Source organism: Delphinapterus leucas, chromosome 16 (assembly GCF_059928025.1).
Source record: "Delphinapterus leucas isolate spDelLeu-1000000601 "Yukka" chromosome 16, BTC_Dleu_Yukka2, whole genome shotgun sequence".
NCBI lineage: Eukaryota > Metazoa > Chordata > Mammalia > Artiodactyla > Monodontidae > Delphinapterus > Delphinapterus leucas.
In genome coordinates, this window is record NC_143144.1 from 10415555 (window position 1) to 10436486 (window position 20932).

The following is a 20932-nucleotide window of genomic DNA, read 5'->3' on the forward strand; positions in this document are numbered from 1 at the left end:
ACACTGGATTTAGCAATGACTTAAATATGACACCAAAAGCACAAGTAATAAAAAAAATAGATAAACTGGACTTCAACAAAATTAAAAGCTTTTATGCATTAAAGGACACTATCAAGACAGTGAGAAGATAACCCACAGAATGGGAGAAAATATTCACAAATCATGTATCTGATAAGGGATTAATATCTAGAATACACAAATAATTTCCACAATACAACAACAAAAAATAAACAACCCAATTCAAAAGTGGGCAAAGAATTTAAGTAGATATTTTTCCAAAGAAGATATACAAATGGCCAATAAACACATGAAAAGTTGTTTAACGTCACTAATCATTAGGGAAATGCAAATCAAAACCACAATGAGATTCCATTTTACTCCTATTAGGATGGCTATTAACAATAAAATGAAAAATAACAAGTGTTGGCAAGGATACAGAGAAATTAGAACCCTTGTATATTGCTGGTAGAAACGTAAAATGCTGCAGCCACTATGGAAAACAGTCTGTTCCTCAAAAAGCTATACCAATACCACCAAAATCCACTTAATTATATGCCTTAAATAGGTGAACTGCATGATATGTGAATTATATTTCAATAAAGCTTTTAAAAACAAAAAGACAATGCAGCAATCAGCTTCGAGGGGAAAAGGTTGTGTATCAAGAATTTCATAGGCAGCCAGTTAGTTGTGCACGTAAATGAACAGTAGAAAGACATTTTACATATGGCAGAGTTTAGAACGTCTATTATCTATGTGCCCTTCAAAAAATTACTTGCAGCCAAGTAATAGCCTTTTCCTTCCTACCCATTTGTCTTAGTCCGTTTGGGCTGCTCTAACAAAATACCATGGGCTAGGTAGCTTATTAACAACAGATATTTCTCACAGTTCTGGAGGCTGAGAAGTTCAAGATCATGGTGTCAGCATGGTCAGGTGAGAACCCTGTTCTTGGTTGCAGACTTCCCTTTATATCCTCACACGGCAGAAGGGACAAGGGAGCCCTGCTGGGCCTCTCCTATAAGACCCCAAATTCCATTCCTGAGGGTTCCACCCTCATAACCTAGCCACTTCCCAAAGCCCCATCTCCTAATACCATCACATTGGGCATTAGGATTTCAACATATGAATTTGAACACAAACATTCAGCCCATAGCACCATTTTTTGTAGTCCAAACTCACCTCCTTCCATGAATCTTTCTCAGTTCTTCATATTTTGAATGAACTTTACTTCCTTTTCCCTAGTCAGTAGCTTTTCATTTGTATTTCCGTTATTCCATTTATTATGACCTGCTTTGTCTTATTCATTCATAATTTGTCTTGAAGTGTCTTTGGGGAAGGAATCTTATCTTGAACATCTTTATATTCCCCAACGCACCTGACCTGGTTCTTATCCACTTCAGGTATTTAATTGGCACTTGTTTTATTGAATTTTCTGAAGTTCTGCTGTCAATATTAATTATACATTTTGATAATCTGAACAAGGCTATAGGCTTCAGTTTCTTTGAAATTAATTTAATTCCTAATAACAAAAATTCCAAGATTGAACACACTGCAGAACTAATCCTGCAATATACCTTAATGATTGACAAATAGAATGAAAGAATAATTGGTGATTAAATATTTACTTGAAGAAAAATACATTATTTAATTTTAATGTTTTCAGGCTATAGTTCATTTCTGTGCAACATCCAAATTGATAATTTTATAATAACGTTTATATTAAGGTTCTTAATACCAACTGGCTAGCCAAGTGTAAAAGCTACCTCACATAGTTTTATAAGTACATGATACTTATACGTGGCTATTCTTTTTTTTTTTTTTTTTAACATGGCTATTCTTAATCATACACCAGGTATAGTATTTTTCCACTTTAAATGTGAAGAGCAATACCAACATGGTTGTCTGTCACCAGAGAAAGACTAGCTTTCTAAAAAGACCCAGGCAATAGTTGAATGGCTTTGAAGACTAGTGCTATCAAACCAGGACAACCTGAGGTATGCAATCTCCATTATAGATACCAGCTGCACTTTCATCTCAGGAACAGGGTTAAAGGTCCCAGCAACCAGGTGAACATTCCCAAGTTCCCTAGTCTATGCCTCCAATCCTAACCAGTACTCGGCCCCAAACCCCACATTTGCTGACAGACAGGTGTTTCTTCACCAGGATTAATACCTTTAACCAAATAACACTTGACCTGGGGATTATTTTGCTTTATTTAATGTTAACCTTAGTGAGATTTATCTTACCATTGGCTAATTAGGGAATCATATTTCCAATCTTAGAGAATGATTATAGCTTTCAAATTACATCCTGGTGAAGACAAAATAAAACAAAAAATCTCTCTTTCTGCCAGTAAAGCGTCTGCTATGAAAGCTGAGCTAGCGGTGTTCATCTAATAATGTCCAGAAAATGATGACTGCAATATTTCTCCAGTAATTTATTCTTGCAAACATTATTTCCTCACATGCCACCATGTGCCAGGTATTAAATGTTGCTGTAGCTATAGCTAGGACCAAGCCAGAAAAAGTCTGTACTAAAATAAGACTTTCTTAAACTGAATCAAAGACTTAAGTAAGCAAGGCAAAAGAGCAGGCAAGGCACCTGGCCTACCAGAGCTCAGGAAGGTCTTGTACTAACACTCTGGGGATGATGTTTGGTGACCTTTAAACATGAACCCTTTAAACATTAAAGTTTTATCTGTTCCCAAAAGCCAAGTAGGAATATCTGCCATTGAAAATGTAGTATATTTAAAATTCCATGGTTTCATGAATGAAGATAGCATTTGTTTAACTCTAACGACGTGGCAACATTTTATAAACTCGTGTTATTCTGTAAATTAAGGCCAGGGAATCAGTAACAATGGAAATTGCAAGCAATTCCATGTGTCCACTTTTCTGCAGAGAGGGCTCTTTCATCAGCTATTCAAGGGCAAGTACTGGCTTACAGATAAAGAGGAGGAATGCTGAAACCAGTTTTCCTGGGATTGAGGCCCAACTGTACCACCTCTTAGAAGTGTGACCTTGGGCAAGTTGTTTAACTTCTCTCTTCTTTGTTTTTCCTTTTTCTTCTTGATTAGTTAAGCGAAGCAGTGGGGGTGGGGAAGGAACAAAGAAATCTGTACCTGGCTGTGATCAATGAATTGTAAACTCTGTTACACTCTTGCACTCTGACCAGCCAACCTCTCTTTACTTTGGTTTTCTCATCAGTAAACAAGGATGATAACAGAAACTAGCTTATAAAGATCCTCCTCCGTGGCACTAATCTTGTTTTATAATGATATATTTGATTATCATTTGTCATACCCTCTAGGCTGCAGCACCTGGATCTGTTTTGTCTTATTATTTTAGCTTCAATGCCTGGCACATAGCATTGTCAATAAATATTTGTGAAATAAATAAATGCCCCAACAATTCATAGGATTTCAACAATTAGGTCTTTAAAAGCCAGTATAACAAGAACTCTTATCTTTTAATGAGTTTGATAATGTCCCCCAAACCACAGAATTTCTAGGTTTCAACTTGATTATCTTTTTTTTTTTTTTGCCACGCCACGCAACTTGCAGGACCTTAGTTCCCTGGTCAGGGACTGAACTCTGGCCAAGGCAGTAAAAGCACCAAGTCTTAATCACTGGACCGCCAGGGAATTCCCCAAAACTTGATTATCTTAATTGCACTTCACCTTCCAGTCTGAGCCAGAAAACAGTACTGGCTAGTTCACTTAATTCTTTTAAATCACCTGTATATTGAAATTTTAAAAGAAAACCAAAGCAAAATACTAACTGGTTTAGGTTGCTGAACTTTAGATTAGTTTAGATCGCATTGAACTTTAACCAGTTTTCTTTTTGGTTATGAGAAAATAATTCGTTCTTCATGTACTCTTTTCAATTTAAAAATTATTTCTGGGACTTCCCTGGTGGTGCAGTGGTTAAGAATCCGCCTGCCAATGCAGGGGACATGGGTTTGAGCCCTGGTCCGGGAAGATCCCACATGCTGTGGAGCAACTAAGCCCATGCACCACAACTACTGAGCCCACGCACCACAACTACTGAAGCCCGCACGCCTAGAGCCCGTGCTCCACAACAGAAGCCACCACAGTGAGAAGCCTGGGCACCGCAACGAAGAGTACCCCCGCTCACCACAGCTAGAGAGAGCCCATGCACAGGAACGAAGACCAAATGCAGCAAAAATAAATAAATATAAAAAAATAAAATAGCACCCATATTAAATGAAGTGTAGGTTAAAAAAATAAATAAATAAAAATTATTTCTGATTTCCCTCCATGTTTAGGACACAAATTTCCAGGATTCAAAGACAGAACTTTAAAAAGTGTTTGTCAGAGCACTTTTCCCCTCCTTATACCTCATTTATAAGTCAGATAGATTAGCAATTATCAATTTAGCTCTCAATTCAACATCTTAAGTACCAGATTCCTGTCTATTAAACAAAAATATTTGACTACTCTTAGGCAAAACCAAAAGAAAAAAAAATAGAAAAAAACCAAAACAAATTAAAAAGCCAACCCCCCCAGACAATAAGAACAACACCCCCCCCAGAAACCAAAAAATCCAAGTCAAAGAAGAAAAAAACAAAAAACAGAACACATTGCATTTTCTGAGAAAGTTTTAAAGTAATTCTTACAATTACCTACAGGGGAGAATCCTTCCTTGTCTCTTCCAGCTTCTGATGTTTGCTGGCAATCCTCAGCATTCCTTGGTTTTCTCGACGAAAAGTTAATTAGTCGATCTAAGAAAGAAACAGAAAATTTTATTTGAGCCAAATTTGAGGATTATAACCGGGGAAAAGCATCTCGGAAAGCTCTGAGAACTGTTCCGCCCGTTAGAAGTAAAGGCACTGTTACCTAAGTTTTTTGAGACAGAGGGCTGTACATCAAATGATCTATTATTGACAGTTTACATAATCCAGATCTGCAAGTACAAGGTGGTGGGTCATGTGACCCCTTACAAGCTCAAGAAGGAATGCTATCTTTTAGGGAGTTGTCTTGGTGCTGGGAGAATGTTGCTCTTTATGGTTGAGCAGCATCCTGCTGATGCAGAAGGTTTGGTCCATGCATAATGCAGACACAATGCACAGTGACGGGAGAGAGGAGGCCAAAGGGCAGAGAAGAATTTTTTATGTTTAAATTTTTCTTGTCTGGCCATAAACTATGAATTTTACTTCACAGTTTGTAGCTGCATCACACCAATATCTGCCTTCACTGTCACATGACTGTTTTCTTCTTGTGCATCTCTCTCCTTTTCCTATAAGGAGGCCACTCTGCTCCTGTATGATTTCATGTTAATTACATCAACCACCACCGCATATCCAAATTTATTCACATTCTAAAGTACCGGAGTTTAGGACTAACCTCAACATATCTTCCTGGGGGGACACATTTCAACCCACACGAGTATTCTTGGAACTTTTAAGTTGTGTGAATTTTTGTAGTAGGAATTCACTGCCGCTTTAGGCATCATGTATCCCTTAAATCTTGTTCCCTTTTTACAACTAAGAAAAGAGTGAATTTGGTCAGTTTTATCTGAGACAGTAAACTTCTGACGACTTGCTAACAACAGAGACTGATAATACAATACCTGGAATTTTTACTAGGATAGGGGATAGTAAATGACTAGGTGCTTTTAAGATTACTTTTCAAGAGAGACATCAACAAACTTGGAGAGAGAGGTGAAAATTTTTAAACTAGCCCTTACAATCTTAACAAGACCTTCAGCTATTCAGGGATATCCCCTCCCTCTCACACTCTTGTTTCATTCTCTCCCCACTCACTCCATTTTCCCCCCTCCAGGTATGACTGTCCTTAGTAAGGATGCTATACACATTACTATAATTTTGTAGATTTAAACAATTGAGGTACAATTACATACAGGAAAATGAGAAGGGCAAGCAAATTTGTGCTCTTTCTGAAAGTCAGTAGGCTTCATTATTTTGTCTCTATTTTATTTTATTTATTTATTTTTTGCGGTACGCGGGCCTCTCACTGTTGTGGCCTCTCCCGTTGCGGAGCACAGGCTCCGGACGCGCAGGCTCATGGGTCATGGCTCACGGACCCAGCCGCTCTGCGGCATGTGGGATCTTCCCTGACAGGGGCACGAACCCCTGTCCCCTGCATCGGCAGGCGGACTCTCAACCACTGCGCCACCAGGGAAGCCCTATTTTATTTTTTCTAGATTCATTTGCTTTTCCTCCTAGCATGCTTAGCCTTACACAGCTGTCTTTTATTTTCAAATTATCTCAAGTGCTATGTTCTACCTGGGAGTTTCTCCCAACTGGAATGGCCTTAGCTGGCACACACCTTTCCTTCAGAACTCAGCGTCTTCTTCGAAACCTTCCCTTGGGTTTCTGAGTTCCTTTGGCACAATGTATGTGATTCTTTTTATTTTTCCCTGTTCAATTACTAGTCTTAACCAGACTGAGTTCTTCCTCTTAAGACAAAGGTGGGGGGGTGTGATGTACCTTGTCTGTCTTTGCATTCCAAGTGTGTAGCCCAAAGCCTGACACATAGTGTGTGCTCAATAAAAGTTTATTGTCAGTAAGTGACAATTAACACGCATATATGTACTTCATAGTTTTCCCTGCGCGTTCACACGATCTTATTTGATCCCTACTACAACCTTATAAAATAGTAATTATCACCACCCTATCATTTCCTATTTTATAAAGTGTAGAGTGGAGATGAAGAAGTTAAGTATCTTGCCCCGCGCCAGTCAACAGTAAAGCGTGACTCGCACCTGGTTTTCCAAGACTCCCAAGTACCGGGCTCTTGGCATCATACAACATGTTGAGGTCAGCGCCAACTTCGCACCAGGATTTAAACTTGGGGAGACCCGCTGCGGCCGCACTTTCGGACGCAGGGATGAGATGCGCAAAGCCTCAGAGGGGCACCTGGGACCCTGGACTACATCTCCCAGAAACCCCTGGGGGCAAAGCCTCAGGTGAGTGGTTGAGATCTAGCAGCCCATAGAGCCGCGACGAGCTCCTACAGACCAATCACGGGCCTGAAGGGCGGGTCCTCCCACGCTGAGGGGGGATTGCGCGCAGAAACTAACAGTATTCTGAGTTTCCCCAAACCCTGAGGGGAGTCAGAGTCTCGGCCGGCGCCTCGGCCGCCACGTCGTCTTCCTCTTCGGGTCTATCCCGCGCCCTCCCGGCGACCCGGCCTCCGGTCGCGCGGGTCTAGCCGCCAGGCCCTTGCCGAGGACAGGCCAGGTGGCCGAGAAGAAAGCACGTGCTTGTGCAGTGGTCTGGGCCAGGGGTCCGCCTGTCGTCGCCGCGCCGCGCCGCGCCAGGGTCCTGAGGGGAGGCCCCTCCCTCATTGTCCCCCGGACTCCGGCCTTCTGTGAACCACTGGCCCCGCGCTGGCTGGCGTGGCTCTGGGCCGTCACGTGTGGAGGGAGGGTGCGTCTTCCCCGCCGCGTCCCCGGCCCGAGGAGGAGAGGACACCGCAGCATGTCCCCCGCGCTCCACGACCTGACGCCATCCGGTAACGCTGCGACCCGCTCTCCGCGCTTCGGTGGTTTATTGCCTCCTAATCCCTGGGGTGATTCAGTCACCACCCGGAGACACCTGGTTAGGTTTCCCCGTGGGCGGGCGGCGCCTTTGAACTTGCGGAGGAGCCCTGAGGTACCACGTTTTCTTGCTGCGTTCCTTCCCTCCACCCATTTCCCCCTTCCTCCCCAGGCAAACAAACCATCAAATCCGTAGAGCACACCCCCTACCCGCAATGCCCCCGAAACACATTCTGAACGTCAAGGTAACTACACTTTGCAGTTTGACGTAGCATATTCCTGCAGGGCCCTATGGAAGTTTTGCATGATTGAACGTTCTCATTCAGCATATGTTTACTGAGCACCTAAGCCAAAGAAGGTTCAGGCGCTGAGAGGTAAGGAAGCCCAGAGAACTATTTAAAACTGCGTTGAAGTTTTATTTTCCACTTCGGGGTTAGAGCAGTAGTTCTGCAAACTCCAGTGTGCATAGAATCACTATGTTAAAATAGATTAGCAGGTACACAGTAGGTCGGGATGTGGAGTAATAATCCTGAGTGATTTTGATGTTGGTGGCTCCGGCATCAACAATGAGGGGAAAAAAACGAACTAGTTTAGCACAAGAACAGAATATATTTTCAGCTTTAAAATGAGCTCTGGGCCTTTAATGCCATCCCTGATTATAATTTGTGGACAAATACACCCATAAAAACATGTGAGGTATGAAGTAGAAAATGAAGAAACAAGAGAATCAGTAATAAGGACGGAACAGTAGCAATGCTATGACAGATGATGCTGTTCAGCTCAGGGAGGAGCGTGAAGACTGAATTCATAACTCAGAAATTTTTCAGAGGTGAGCTAGTGACCCTTTAGATTGTAAGGTCCTGATAAATGGGACCGTTAGAATTGTTCATGAAACAAGTGGAACTATGACTGAGAAACATTTGATCACTGTTGCTATAAAGTAAGACCTGTATCTCTCACAGGGGTGTCATTTATTTATTTGAACAATATCTCTTACCGATGACTTCTGGCCTTCCCCTCCCTGTTTAATTAAAAAAGGAGGTATGTGATTTCCCTTATCCAGCAGCAGAATGCCTCTAAAGATTTAGAATAGTTTGAATACTGAGTGATCTTTGTACAGCAGATGAAAGGAAAATTGTTGAGTATTTGAATCTAGCTCAGCTCCCTGACCCCAAGGCTCACTTCTGCAGCTTCTCTCTGTGTGGGCAGCCTGTATGTTGGGGTGAGAATCAGGTTTTAACTTCCTAAAAACCCTTACTTAGTTACTTATTGGTGTCCAGTCTTAGTGAAGCTCTTTAATGAAGAACTGGGAATTCTTGAATCTCGAGGTCAGGCCTTAAGCCTAAATGTCCATGACCTCAGACCATGGTTGTACCCGCTTAGGAAAGAGGCTGGTGGGCTAGCAAATACTTCTTGTGAGAAAAGTTTAACTACAGCTTCTAAACATTTCTTCGTTTCATCCTTGCTATCTATGTTATCTGGAACTCAGTTGTTAAGTGATTAATGAAAGAATGACTAAATGAGCCAGTGAATTGATATCAGCCAGTTACCTGATTCTAATTCTTCCCTGTCTTATTAAAATCAAAGCGGAAATAGTATATTTCAGAAATGGAACATTGCACAAGCAGAGAGATGTCTACAAAGTGTAGCAAGTTGGTGCAACCTAGAAGTTAGAGATTCAAAAATGAAGTATCTTGCAAGGGACTTATAGGGCAGCAGTAAGATAGTCTTTAATATAGTAAAGTCAGGAAACTGCTGAGAATGTGTTGGGATCATTTGTTTACAATGCAGAAAATGAAAACTTCTTTTCCTTGCTCTGTGTGTTCCCCAGTTAGTGCAGTGGATATGGGAGTCCTAAATAAATCAGCTACATGGGATCATTCTATCCCCAGAGGAAATGTGTTCCTGACACTAATTTATTACCTAAAATCCTGTATATTAGGGGTTTATTTGTTTATGCCTTCATCTTGTCATTCTTCAGGATGGTTCTTAAAGGTGATAGTATCTGACTTACCTACCTCAACATCTAATTGGTGTTTTAACCAGTTAACCCATGTTTGTTTATTCTTTGGAAAACTTATTATGAATCACAGTATTATTACTGGGAAATAAAACGTTAGTGGTAGAAAAAAAATCACCCAAATAAACAAAATACATTGGCTAGGTCCTCTCAAACTGGGAAAAATACTGTGATCTCTTAGGCTCGCTAGACAAGGACTCTCTCTTCTGGACTGCATATCTATATAATACATATATATGTTAAACTTAAAAGTATTTCTGAGACACTGTTGTAACTAGTCAGTTAAATGAAGGACCTGCAAAACTTCTACTGTGAAAGATGTTAGGGAGAATCTGCTCTGTTTAGAACCTGACTAGTCAGGAGTAAAATGTACAGGATGTACAGAATGTTCTAGGGCTTCCCTGGTGGCGCACTGGTTGAGAGTCCGCCTGCCGATGCAGGGGACACGGGTTCGTGTCCCGGTCTGGGAAGATCCCACATGCCGTGGAGCGGCTGGGCCCATGAGCCATGGCTGCTGGACCTGTGCATCCGGAGCCTGTGCTCCACAACGGGAGAGGCCACAACAGTGAGAGGCCCGCATACCACAAAAAAAAAAAAAAATGTACAGAATGTTCTAGACCTAATGAACTGAATACAGATAAATACCAGAGGTTTGATTTGTTGTTTTTGTTGTTTATGGGAGAGCAGCATTTCAACAAATGCTCACCCTGCCAAGGGAAAGGAGAATTGTTAAGGTGACTTACTCTTATGAGAAGGTTCTGGAGGAGCAATGGCGATTAGAAGCCAGTGAAAGATAATCCCCTACTGGAAAGTCTTGCGGAACACATAAAGATTAGAACAGTGAACACTTATGCTAACAAATATGGGAGGAGGATCTTTTAGTTTCTCTTATGGTAAATCTTATGTTATCCCCCAAAGGATAAGTAAACATGTGGAAAATGTAGATGCATTGGATTTTTAAGGACCTCAGTTGCAGAGGAGTTTTGTGTTCAATCCTTACAATTTCCACTCATAATTTTTTTATTATGTGTTCCCTTTTGCCTCTATTTTCTGTTCACAATTCTCTTGCTCCTGTTTCACATATTTCCACGTATTTGTACATTTCCTTGTAGACTCTAGTCTGTATGTATTTTTAATTCATATAAATATAAACCTGGTAGTTAGTCATTTCTAACTTTCTCCCTCAATATTCTGTCCGTACAGTAGAGCAACACAGAGGTAGATCCGGCTACCACCCAGTAGTATTCTGCATGAGCATCCTGCACATTTGACTTTGCCATTTCCCAAGGTTGTCTGCAACTTGCCACTTCTATAAACATCCTCTGATTTGTTCTCTGTGGATCGATGGAGACTTTGTTTGGGAAATACCAGGAGTAAGATTGTTGGGTTTTCCTCATGCTTAATTTTACTGACTCCTGCTAGGCTGCTCTCCACAATGGCTGTATCTGTCTATGTTCCAAAAAGCAAGAGTTCAGATTTTCTTTGGCATTATCCAGTCTTCTAATTATTGCCCATCCATTGTGTATATATTGGTTTTGTCTTGTTTTAATTCCTGTCTCTTTGATAGTTAGTGAGTTGGAGCATCTTTCATATACTTGTTGATTATTCAATTTTTCCTTCTCTTGGTTTGCTTATTCACATCTTTTGCCCATTTTTGTATTTGATTTCTTATTGATTTGTAGGAGCTCCTGGTACATTATAGATGTTAGTCCCTTTCACTTACACCTTTTTTTTTTTTTTTTTTTTTTTCTTTTTTCTTTGGCTGTGCTGTGCTGCTTGTGGAATCTTAGTTCCCTGAGGCGGAATCTTAGTTCCTGCTTAGTTCCCTGAGCAGGAATCGAATCTGGGCCCCCAGCAGTGGAAGCGCGGAGTCCTAATCACTGGACTGCCAGGGAATTCCCAGTCCCTTTCAGTTATAGACATTGCAGAATCTTCCTCCAATTCATAATCTGTTTATTACTTTTGTCTGTGGTGACTTTCATTTAACAGAAATTCGTAGTTTTTATGTGATCAAATTCACCTTTTTTTTTTTTTAACATTATAGGTTGAGCTTTTTGAGTCTTTGGAAGTCTTTCCGTATGCTAAGTAATAAAGATATTCTATATTTTACTTTCCTTATTTTATGATATTGTTTTGTAGTATATCATAGTATTTGGTAGGCCAAATAATCTCTTCCTACTTTTTAAAAGTTAACTTAGCTCTTTCTGGACTTTTAGTCTTCCACATAAGTTACAGAGTAAGTTTATCAAGTTTCTCATAAAAATTCACATGTTTTGTCTAGAGTTTACAAAAAACCTTTGATCTCTTACATATGTGATGACTCTTAACAAGATATCACAATTTGTATGTGTGGGGATGGGGTTGTTTTATGGTAAATAGTGAACTATCTTTTTTTTTCTGGCTTTGCCATGCGGCATGCGGGATCTTAGTTCCCTGATCAGGGATCGAATCTGTGCCCCCTGCAGTGGAAGCCCAGAGTCCTAACCACTGGACGGCCAAGGAAGTCCCTATAGTGAACTGTCTTACAGATTGAAAACAATCTATATTTCTGATTTGAGAAGTGAATACAGTGGAGGCCTCATGAAAAAATGCTTAGACTTCTTATGAAAATGGGAGAAGTGAGGTGCACTCCATTGTCAGATTTGCAGTGAGTAGAGAAAAGCCAAACCAACACTGATGAGCTAGGCCAGGGTGGGAGGAGGTGGGGCATTTCTTATGTCGTTACGTTAATTTCTCCTTTCTTCTTCCTGTCTCCTTAAGCATCTGTGCAGGTGGTCAGTGGAGGAGATAGAAGGACAAAGACATGTAAATAATATGATACTGATTGACTATTTTGCTGATGCCAAAGGCATATTTCATTGTGGAAAAGACTGGGGTTTTTTTCCTAGAAGGTTTGAATACTTTTTAAATTTCAGATGCATCACTTACTCCCCCCCCCCCACCATGTCCACACCCTGTGCTCCCACAGTTGGGTGATTCAGTCACACTTAAGCTCACATGCTCTTATTTCAGGGTGGATTGCAGCTGCATTCTTTTAAGAAAAGAGGAACTCAGTTGAGCATATAGGTTAAAGTTTTTAATCTTCTCTCTTCTTATTCCCCATCTGAAAGGATCTCCATTTAAAAGTTTTCACCGAGTATTGTCTTCCCTCTGCCACATTCATGTTCATTTCCAAACCTGTAAACATGCCATCCCTGCTTCCTGCCCCAAGATGAACAGAGCTGATAGCTTCAGGCTTATGTGATGCTTTTTCATGGTCTGCTGGACACTGTAGTATATAAAGCAACCTTTAGAGTTTCAAGCCCAGCTCCACTTTTTATCAGCTGTGCAATAATAATGACATAGTAAGAGTCATTAACATTTACGGGCTGTTTATGTGAAGGATATATGCCTCATTTCATGACTTGTGTGATTTGAGAGTCCCAGCTGTTAACATCTGAAATTTGCTTTCAAGCACATTGTTTCATTCTCTTATCACACTTTCTGTGATAAAGGCGGGGCATATTTCTCCGTTTTTCAGAAACACAGTCTTATCCAAAACCCCATAGCTACTTATGAGAGTGAGGACTAAAACCCCAATCTCTTGGCTTTTTTTGTCGTTACCATTAACTTAATCATGTCAAATTCTGGGTGCTTATTAGCTGATAGGACAACCACATCATGGGGTGTCCAAATTAATGCCACACCTGAATTGCCTTTTTTGACTTTAGCTGGAAATGACTGGACCACTTCCGGATTGCCTACCAATCTTTCTATTATACATGTCTCATTAAGCCCTGCTTTTCTTCACATTCCCAGGAAGTGATGTTTTTCCTTTGGTACTTGAAGTACTACTGGTCAGATCATTGGATCTTAACTTTGTTCCTTTTTCAGGAAGAGTTTTCTTTCACCTGTCAGTTCAATAAACAGAATTAGCCAGTGAGTTGGTTTTGGAAAGGAATAGTAAACCCTGAAATAAGCATAATGTCCTTTGGGAAAGAAACCAGATATTGGCAAATTTGCCTTGCGAGTTGCTAGAGCAACCTTTCTGAAGCCTATTAGGAGTAACTCAGTCAAAATAGCTCTGTAGCCATCATTTAGCTCCTGTTTCTGTATTGAGTACCTAAGACTCTGGACAGTAAGACAGCGCTGGCTTGTAAATTTGCACCCAGTGCCAGCTTACAAATCTTCATACATTACTGGTTTGGGTTTTAGATGACCTTCTCTTCTTTCTCATCTTTCCTCACTTTTTTGCTGTCTCAATTAAGAAAAGAGTTACTGAACACTTAGGTGCCAGGTACTGTCCTTGGTATTGCTAGGGACAGCGATCAGTTGGTGTAGTCACAGTCTTTTCCTCCAAGAGGCTCAAATAGCTTAGAGCCAGCTGCATTTTATTCCAGCTTTGTTCCTCTTTTAGGGAGCACAGAAGGCCATGTTGACAGCAGAGGTGGGTGTCATTGTGATTTGTGGTGAATAACTTGTAACTTTGGTGGGCAGTAAGGGATTTTTTTTTGTGTGTGTGTGTGTGGTACGTGGGCCTCTCACTGTTGTGACCTCTCCGGTTGTGGAGCACAGGCTCCGGACGCGCAGGCTCAGTGACCATGGCTCACGGGCCCAGCTGCTCTGCGGCATGTGGGATCTTCCCGGACCAGGGCACGAACCCGTGTCCCCTGCATCGGCAGGTGGACTCTCAACCACTGTGCCACCAGGGAAGCCCGGCAGTAAGGGATTGGTGAAGGTTTTTGAGCAAGGGAAGCAGCTGGTTTAAACTTGTACTTTAGGAAGATGAATCTGGTCGTGGTGCATAGGATGGGTTGGAATGTAGGGTGACCAGGTACAGTCACCCCGGTGGTCGTAATCTCTTACCTTTGTAGGACACTTGATTTTTTACAAAGCATCTTCATATCTGATCCCATTTAACCCGTAAGACAACTCCATGAGGTAGGATGAGCAGGTATTGTTACTCTCAGTTTTCATGGATGCAAACTGAAGCTCAGAGAGGATCTGTGATGGCTGGGATGTGTAGTAAGGGCTTGAAGAAAGGGTGGCACTGGGGATGGAAGGTGGGCCCAATGTGAATGCTTTTTTGGTTTTTGGGGGTTCTTTTGGCCATGCCACTTGGCATGTGGAATCTTAGTTCCCTGACCAGGAATCAAACCCATGCCCCCTTTCTGTAGTGGAAGTGTGGAGTCTTAACCACTGGACCACCAGGGAAGTCCATGAATGGCATTTTGGATGCCAGATCTATAGGGCTTGAGATCTGAGTAGATGCTGGTCATCAGGGCGAGTGAGGAGTCAGTTGACACTGAGGTTGTCAGGTCAGGCTTCTGGGAAGGGTGGTGCCATTCACAGAAACAGGGAGATCAGACAGGAAATTTGGCAGGTTTGGATTTGGATAATAGATTGAGGGGCAGGTGGGTATTCTAGGGGGCCATCACAGGTGGACACCTTGAAATCTGGGTCTAAGATTGGAGCCAGTGTTTGAGAAATCGAAGGTCGTGGGTGCCTTTGGAGAGTAATTGTGGTAGAGAGGCAGAGGAGGAAGCCACAGTGAGAAGACAGGTTGAGCTAGAACTGCCTGGGGTTGGCGGGGGTGGGGGGGTGGGGGGCGGAGTTGGAAGGGAGGAGCAGTGGGAGGTGTGGGTGGAGCTGGTCAAGTGCTCTTCTTTAGGTGCAGAGGGAGCCGAGCTGCAAGAGGATTTTGAGGTGGAGGGGGGTGAATTTGAGGAGCTCCCCAAAGAAGACTCTTTTGTACAGGATTAGGTGAAATCACCTGTGAGTGAAAAGGATGAGAAGGATTTGGTGCCAAAAGCAAGCAGAGGTTTGGGACAGCAGGTGTGGGAAGTGTTGAGAGTGCCGAGAAAAGGTGAACCAAACAAGAGGCTCCATGTTAGGAATTTTCAGTGACTCCAAACAGCATGGTTTTGTGGCTTTCTAGTAGTTCTTGGAGACCATAAAGTAGGATTGGAAGGAGTAGGCCTTGGGGCTTTTGAGGACCGGGAATTAGGAGAAGTCAAGGGCACAGGGAGAGTTGAGAAGCTCCAGGGTGTTAAGCAGTCATCGGTCCAGAGGTGGAGCAGGGGTGAGGAAAACCCTGTGTGTAGGCTACGTGAGTTCTGGCAGTAGGTGGGAGAGACCGTCAAAGTTAACAGTCTAAATGGCAGTTTGGAATTATTGATGGCTTTCAATTATCAAGCTAAATCTCCTTATTGAGGGGACGCATGCACAGAACCAACAGAGAGCCCTAAAGATGTTCTCCAGCAGGTGGCCTGGCCTTGTTAACACTGGGCTCTTTGCTGCCTGTTTTGCTTATCTTTGAAACAGGAACAACTAGAGCCTACTTTAACCTTGGTGTGGTGCTTTACCAGTGATTCTGTGCTGTGTACAGTGTCCTATTTCATTAAGCATTGTTATTTAATGTAAACATTCTGGGGCAGCATTTTTCAAATGCCTCAAGGTTACAAGCACATGTTTTATGAGCCCTATTTACTCCCTGTTGTGAGTTAGTATAATTTAGTCTACACTCCCTCTCCACACACGTTTTCCCCCTTTCATTTTGTAAAGTCCGATTTTCACTTTCTTTAAAGCAGGAATGAAGAAGACCCTGCAGGATGAGATTGATGCCATCCTGCGGGAGAGGATTATGGTGCTTGATGGAGGGATGGGGACCATGATCCAGCGGCACAAGCTGAGTGAAGACGACTTCCGAGGACAAGAATTTAAAGATCACGCCAGGCCCCTGAAAGGCAACCATGACATTTTAAGTATAACTCAGCCTGATGTCATTTACCAAATCCATAAGGTAAAGCATCCCCAGGTTCTTATATTTTCATCCTGTCATTCCAAAAGGCCTTTGGTGTCCTGAGGGCAGACCACTGGGCCAAGTGCTCTGGGGGAGAGAGAAGAAAGGGGTGATTTGTTCAGACAGAGGTGCCTTATTCAGAAAGCAGGTTTTGGGCACCATATAAAAGTCGTATTGAGCATTCAAGATAAGGAAATGAGGAGGGCAGGTTTTCTGCCTTTGAGGCATTTCAATGACAGTGAAAAACCATAAAATCCTGGACAAATTAGGGTTTTTACCTACACTAAATTATTTAAGTCACCACAACAGCCCTGATGAAGTAAAACTGAAAGGTAGTTGTTATTCTCATTTTGTAGATTTGGAAAATGAGCACCTCAGAGTTTAAATAACTTGCCTGATGTTACAGAGGTTTACTGACTTGAAAACCCATGTTCTTTCATGCCATTTTCCTGTCTTTAAAAAAAATGACTAGCCTTTGTCAGGGAACTAAGATCCTGCAAGCTGTGTGGCATGACCAAAAAATAAATAAATTAATAAAAATGGCTAGCCAACATAAAGAAATCAGAAGCAAGTTACTGGGTATTGCTAGACTTTTAAAATTTAAAAATAAGTGTAGGACTAAATTGTTTCAAAGGTTATCATGGGAATTTCATAGGATTATGACTAGAAGAGATAATAAGGTGATTTAATCTGTTTTTCTGGTCTGCATTCAATTTGAAGGACAAACATATTTACCAGGGAAGTGAGAAAGTCTTATCTTTTGGAGAAGGGCATTGTTATAGGTGTTTCAGACTTTTTTTTAAAAAATTGAGGCATAATTGACAAAGAACATAACATTGGTTTCAGGTGTACAGTGTCATGATTTGAAATTTGTATATATTGTGAAACGGTCACCATAGTAAGTCTAGCTAACATCCGTTACCCTACACAGTTGCAATTTTTTTTCCTTGTGATGAGGATTTTTAAGATCTACTTTCTTAGCAACTTTCAAATATACAATACAGTAGTATTAAACATAGTCACCATGTTGTAGATTACATCCCCATGACTTATTTATTTTATAACTGGAAGTTTGTACCTTTTGACCCCTTCATCCATTTCCCCTCCCCTCCACCCTCCACCTCTGGCAACCACCTTCCTTCTTTTTTATAGCTCAGTTATATTCCACTGCATATACATATAACATTTCCTTTATTCAGCCATCAGTGGACACTTAGATTGTCTCCATATATTGGCAACTGTAAATAATGCTGCAGTGAACATGGGGGTGCATCTATCTTTTAGAGTTAGTGTTTTTGTTTTCTTTGGATATTACCCAGAAATAGAATTGCTGGATCATATAGTAGTTCTATTTTTAATTTTTTGAGGAACGTGCATTCTGTTTTCCATAGTGGCTGCACAGATTTACATTCCTGCCAACAGTGTGAGAGGATTCCCTTTTCTCCACATCCTTGCCAACACTTGTTATTTCTTATTTTTTTGATAATAGGCATTCTGATAGGTGAGAGGTGATATCTTGTGGTTTGTTTTTTTTTAAGATGTTGGGGGTAGGAGTTTTTATTAATTAATTAATTTATTTTTGCTGTGTTGGGTCTTCGTTTCTGTGCTAGGGCTTTCTCTAGTTGTAGCAAGCGGGGGCCACTCTTCATCACGGTGCGCGGGCCTCTCTCTATCGTGGCCTCTCTTGTTGCGGAGCACAGGCTCCAGATGTGCAGGCTCAGTGGTTGTGGCTCAAGGGCCTAGTTGCTCCGCGGCATGTGGGATCTTCCCGGACCGGGGCACGAACCCGTGTCCCCTGCATCAGCAGGCGGACTCTCAACCACTGCGCCCCCAGGGAAGCCCGATATCTTGTGGTTTTAATTTGCATTTTCCCTGATGATTATTGATGTTGAGCATCTTGTCATGTACCTGTTGGCCATCTGTATGTCTTCTTTGGAAAAATGTCTATTCAGATCTTCTGCCCATTTTTTTTTTTTGGCCATGCTGCGAGGCATGTAGAATCTTAGTTCCCTGAGCAGGGATCGAACCTGTACCCCCTGCAGTGGAAGTGTGGTGTCTTAACCACTGGACTGCCAGGAAAGTCCTGTCTTCTGCCCATTTTTGAATTGGATTGTTTGGATTTTTTTTGCTACTGTGTTGTATGAGTTCTTTGTGTATTTTGGATATCCTTATCAGACACATGATTTGCAAATATTTTCTCCCATTCAGTAGGTTGCCTTTTCATTTTGTTGATGGTTTCCTTTGCTATGCAGATGCTTTTTAGTTTGATATAGTCCCACTTATTTATTTTTTGCTTTTGTTGCCTTTCAGACTCTTCTTAAAAAAAACTCAAACGAATCAGTGATTAAATAATTCATTGAGGGTGGAAAGGATCCTTCTCTTGGGTGGTCAAGACTTTGTTCTAGATAAGATGCAGAATGGTTTTCATTTGAAGAAGAACTAGGAATGCCTTTCCTTTGGTCATAATGGAAATTGTAGTTACTGGAAGATTTTAAGTTGGTTCTTGCAGAGTTTTGGTTCTACGAGTTTTTCTGCGAGGCCTGAGACTATGTAGTCAAATTGCATTATAAAATTCCAGTATATTGTGGTTTGGGAATGCCATCATGGGTGTGAATTGCTTGGCGTGGTTACAAACATCAGTTCTTATTATGCAGTTGGTGAAATCACCACCCTCCCCCAACCCTGGACATCCAGCCCAGCCCATGACGTGTGGCTTTGTCCTTATTCAAGTGGATTATCACTAGAGTATGAGCTTCCTGAGGGCAGGAATTTGGGTCTGCTTTTCACTACTGAATCCCTACTGCCTAAAACAGTATCTTGCACATAGTAAGTCAGTAAATTTTTTTTTAAAATAAATTTTATTTATTTATTTTTGGCTGCATTGGGTCTTTGTTGCTGCACGCAGGCTTTCACTAGTTGCAGCAAGCAGGGGCTACTCTTCGTTGCGGTGAACGGGCTTCTCATTGTGGTGGCTTCTCTGGCTGTGGAGCACGGGCTCTAGGAGCGTGGGCTTCAGTAGTTGTTGGTCGGGCTCAGTAGTTGTGGCTCACAGGCTCTAGAGCGCAGGCTCCGTAGCTGTGGCACACGGACTTAGTTGCTCTGCGGATGTGGGATCTTCCCGGACCAGGGCTCAAACCTTTGTCCCCTGCATTGGCAGGCGGATTCTTAACCACTGCGCCACCAGGGAAGTCCCAGTAAATGTTTTTTGAGGGAACGAATTTTTGTCCTGTGAGTTAGATAGGCATGTAGATAGAACAGCAAGTTTCCCAAGATAGGGACATGAAGCAAAAATGACTGTAAATACCATAAGGTGTAACCTAGCTGTCCCATTCGTGGGGGAATATTGACTAGCTGGAGTTCTCTGGATGTAGAGACTGTGTCATGTTCATGGATGAGGAAGGGAAAAAGACTGGGTTATTTTCACACTTAGTTATTTCTAGTGGAGTTACTGACCATAGAGCTGATCCCCTGATACTTAATTTCAATGGAATGGCCAGGTCCTATTTGAAGTGTAAGTGTCTGACACTAAGCTTTTTTGATTGTAATGTAAGTGCCTGACATTAAGCTTTTGGTTGCAGAGGCATCGTTTCAGAGGCATCCATGTCAGTAAACACCCTGCTAGCTGTGTGACACATCTGCTAGCTAAACAGCCAGACCAGGAACCAGGCTTCCCCCAGCCATGAAATTCCCTTTTTAGAAAGCCCTGGGTAACCTCGATGAATTACCCTGCTTTTTCCTTCCTGAGCCCTAATTTCTGCTCTTAGGTTTTAAGTTCTCCAATAAAGAGTGAACCCACGAAACCCTAGGCACCCCTGCATTGACCCCAATAAAGGCAGAACCCCTGGTTTTCTCAGTCATTCCTGCCCAACCCCCACCTTCCCCCAGCTACCTCACTGTATGGCCCGGGCATGCCTGTGAGTAATAAACCTTGTTTTTTTCAAAAGTTCCCTGATGGTTGTTGCTGAGGTGAGTCTTGCAATCATAATAAGAACCAGTAGCTCCAGTGTAGCTGTGGCATTGGCTTGGTCCTGGCTCAGCACAGGCGGTAAGGGCCTATGTGAGTGCATCAGGCATTCCTAGCCCATCACTGTTGGTAGGCTGAGACCAACAGGAACCAATATTTAAAACACCTGTTGGTAGCCTGTGGCCTTGCTGTCTGTCATTAATGGCCCCCTTTAATCTTGACAGCTTTCTATTGATTCATGGGAAAACTGAGGAGAAATTAAGTAGCTTGCCCATATCACACGTGTTTTAAATTGGTGAGAATAGGCTTGGAATCTCAGGGGTGTCATATCCGGGGCTCATGAGTGGGATATTGTTCTGGGAAAGAAGGTGGAGAGAAAGGGTGAAGAGCTAGAAGAAACACCTTTTAAACTTTATATTATTTAAAAATATAAATCTACACACAATTGGAGAAAATTATAATTAGGAATTTAGAAATATTTTTTCCCTAATTATAAAGACAATATGTGTTCATTGTTACAAAAATAAAATGTCTAGCTAGATGCTATAGAAAGCATAAAGGAGAAAATTGAAACCACCTGTAATATTGATACCAAGACATAATTGCCATTCACATATTTTAATTTATATTTCAGTCTAGTTTTCTGTG

The 20932-nt window shown here is 41.8% G+C and overlaps 1 protein-coding gene across 2 annotated transcripts in view; it reads left to right on the plus strand.

The window, feature by feature from the left end:
* The first annotated feature begins 7000 nt into the window (after positions 1–7000).
* The window catches only part of MTR (5-methyltetrahydrofolate-homocysteine methyltransferase), a 114293-nt gene continuing 100361 nt past the window's right edge, over positions 7001–20932 (plus strand). The window contains exons 1-2 of one of the 2 annotated variants that reach the window (XM_022553110.3): positions 7001–7494; positions 16106–16320. In XM_022553110.3, coding sequence (XP_022408818.1) covers positions 7461–7494; positions 16106–16320 — 249 coding nt within the window. In that variant the 5' untranslated portion in view covers positions 7001–7460. The remainder of the gene's footprint in view (positions 7495–16105; positions 16321–20932) is intronic. The other variant, XM_022553111.3, reaches the window with a different exon arrangement.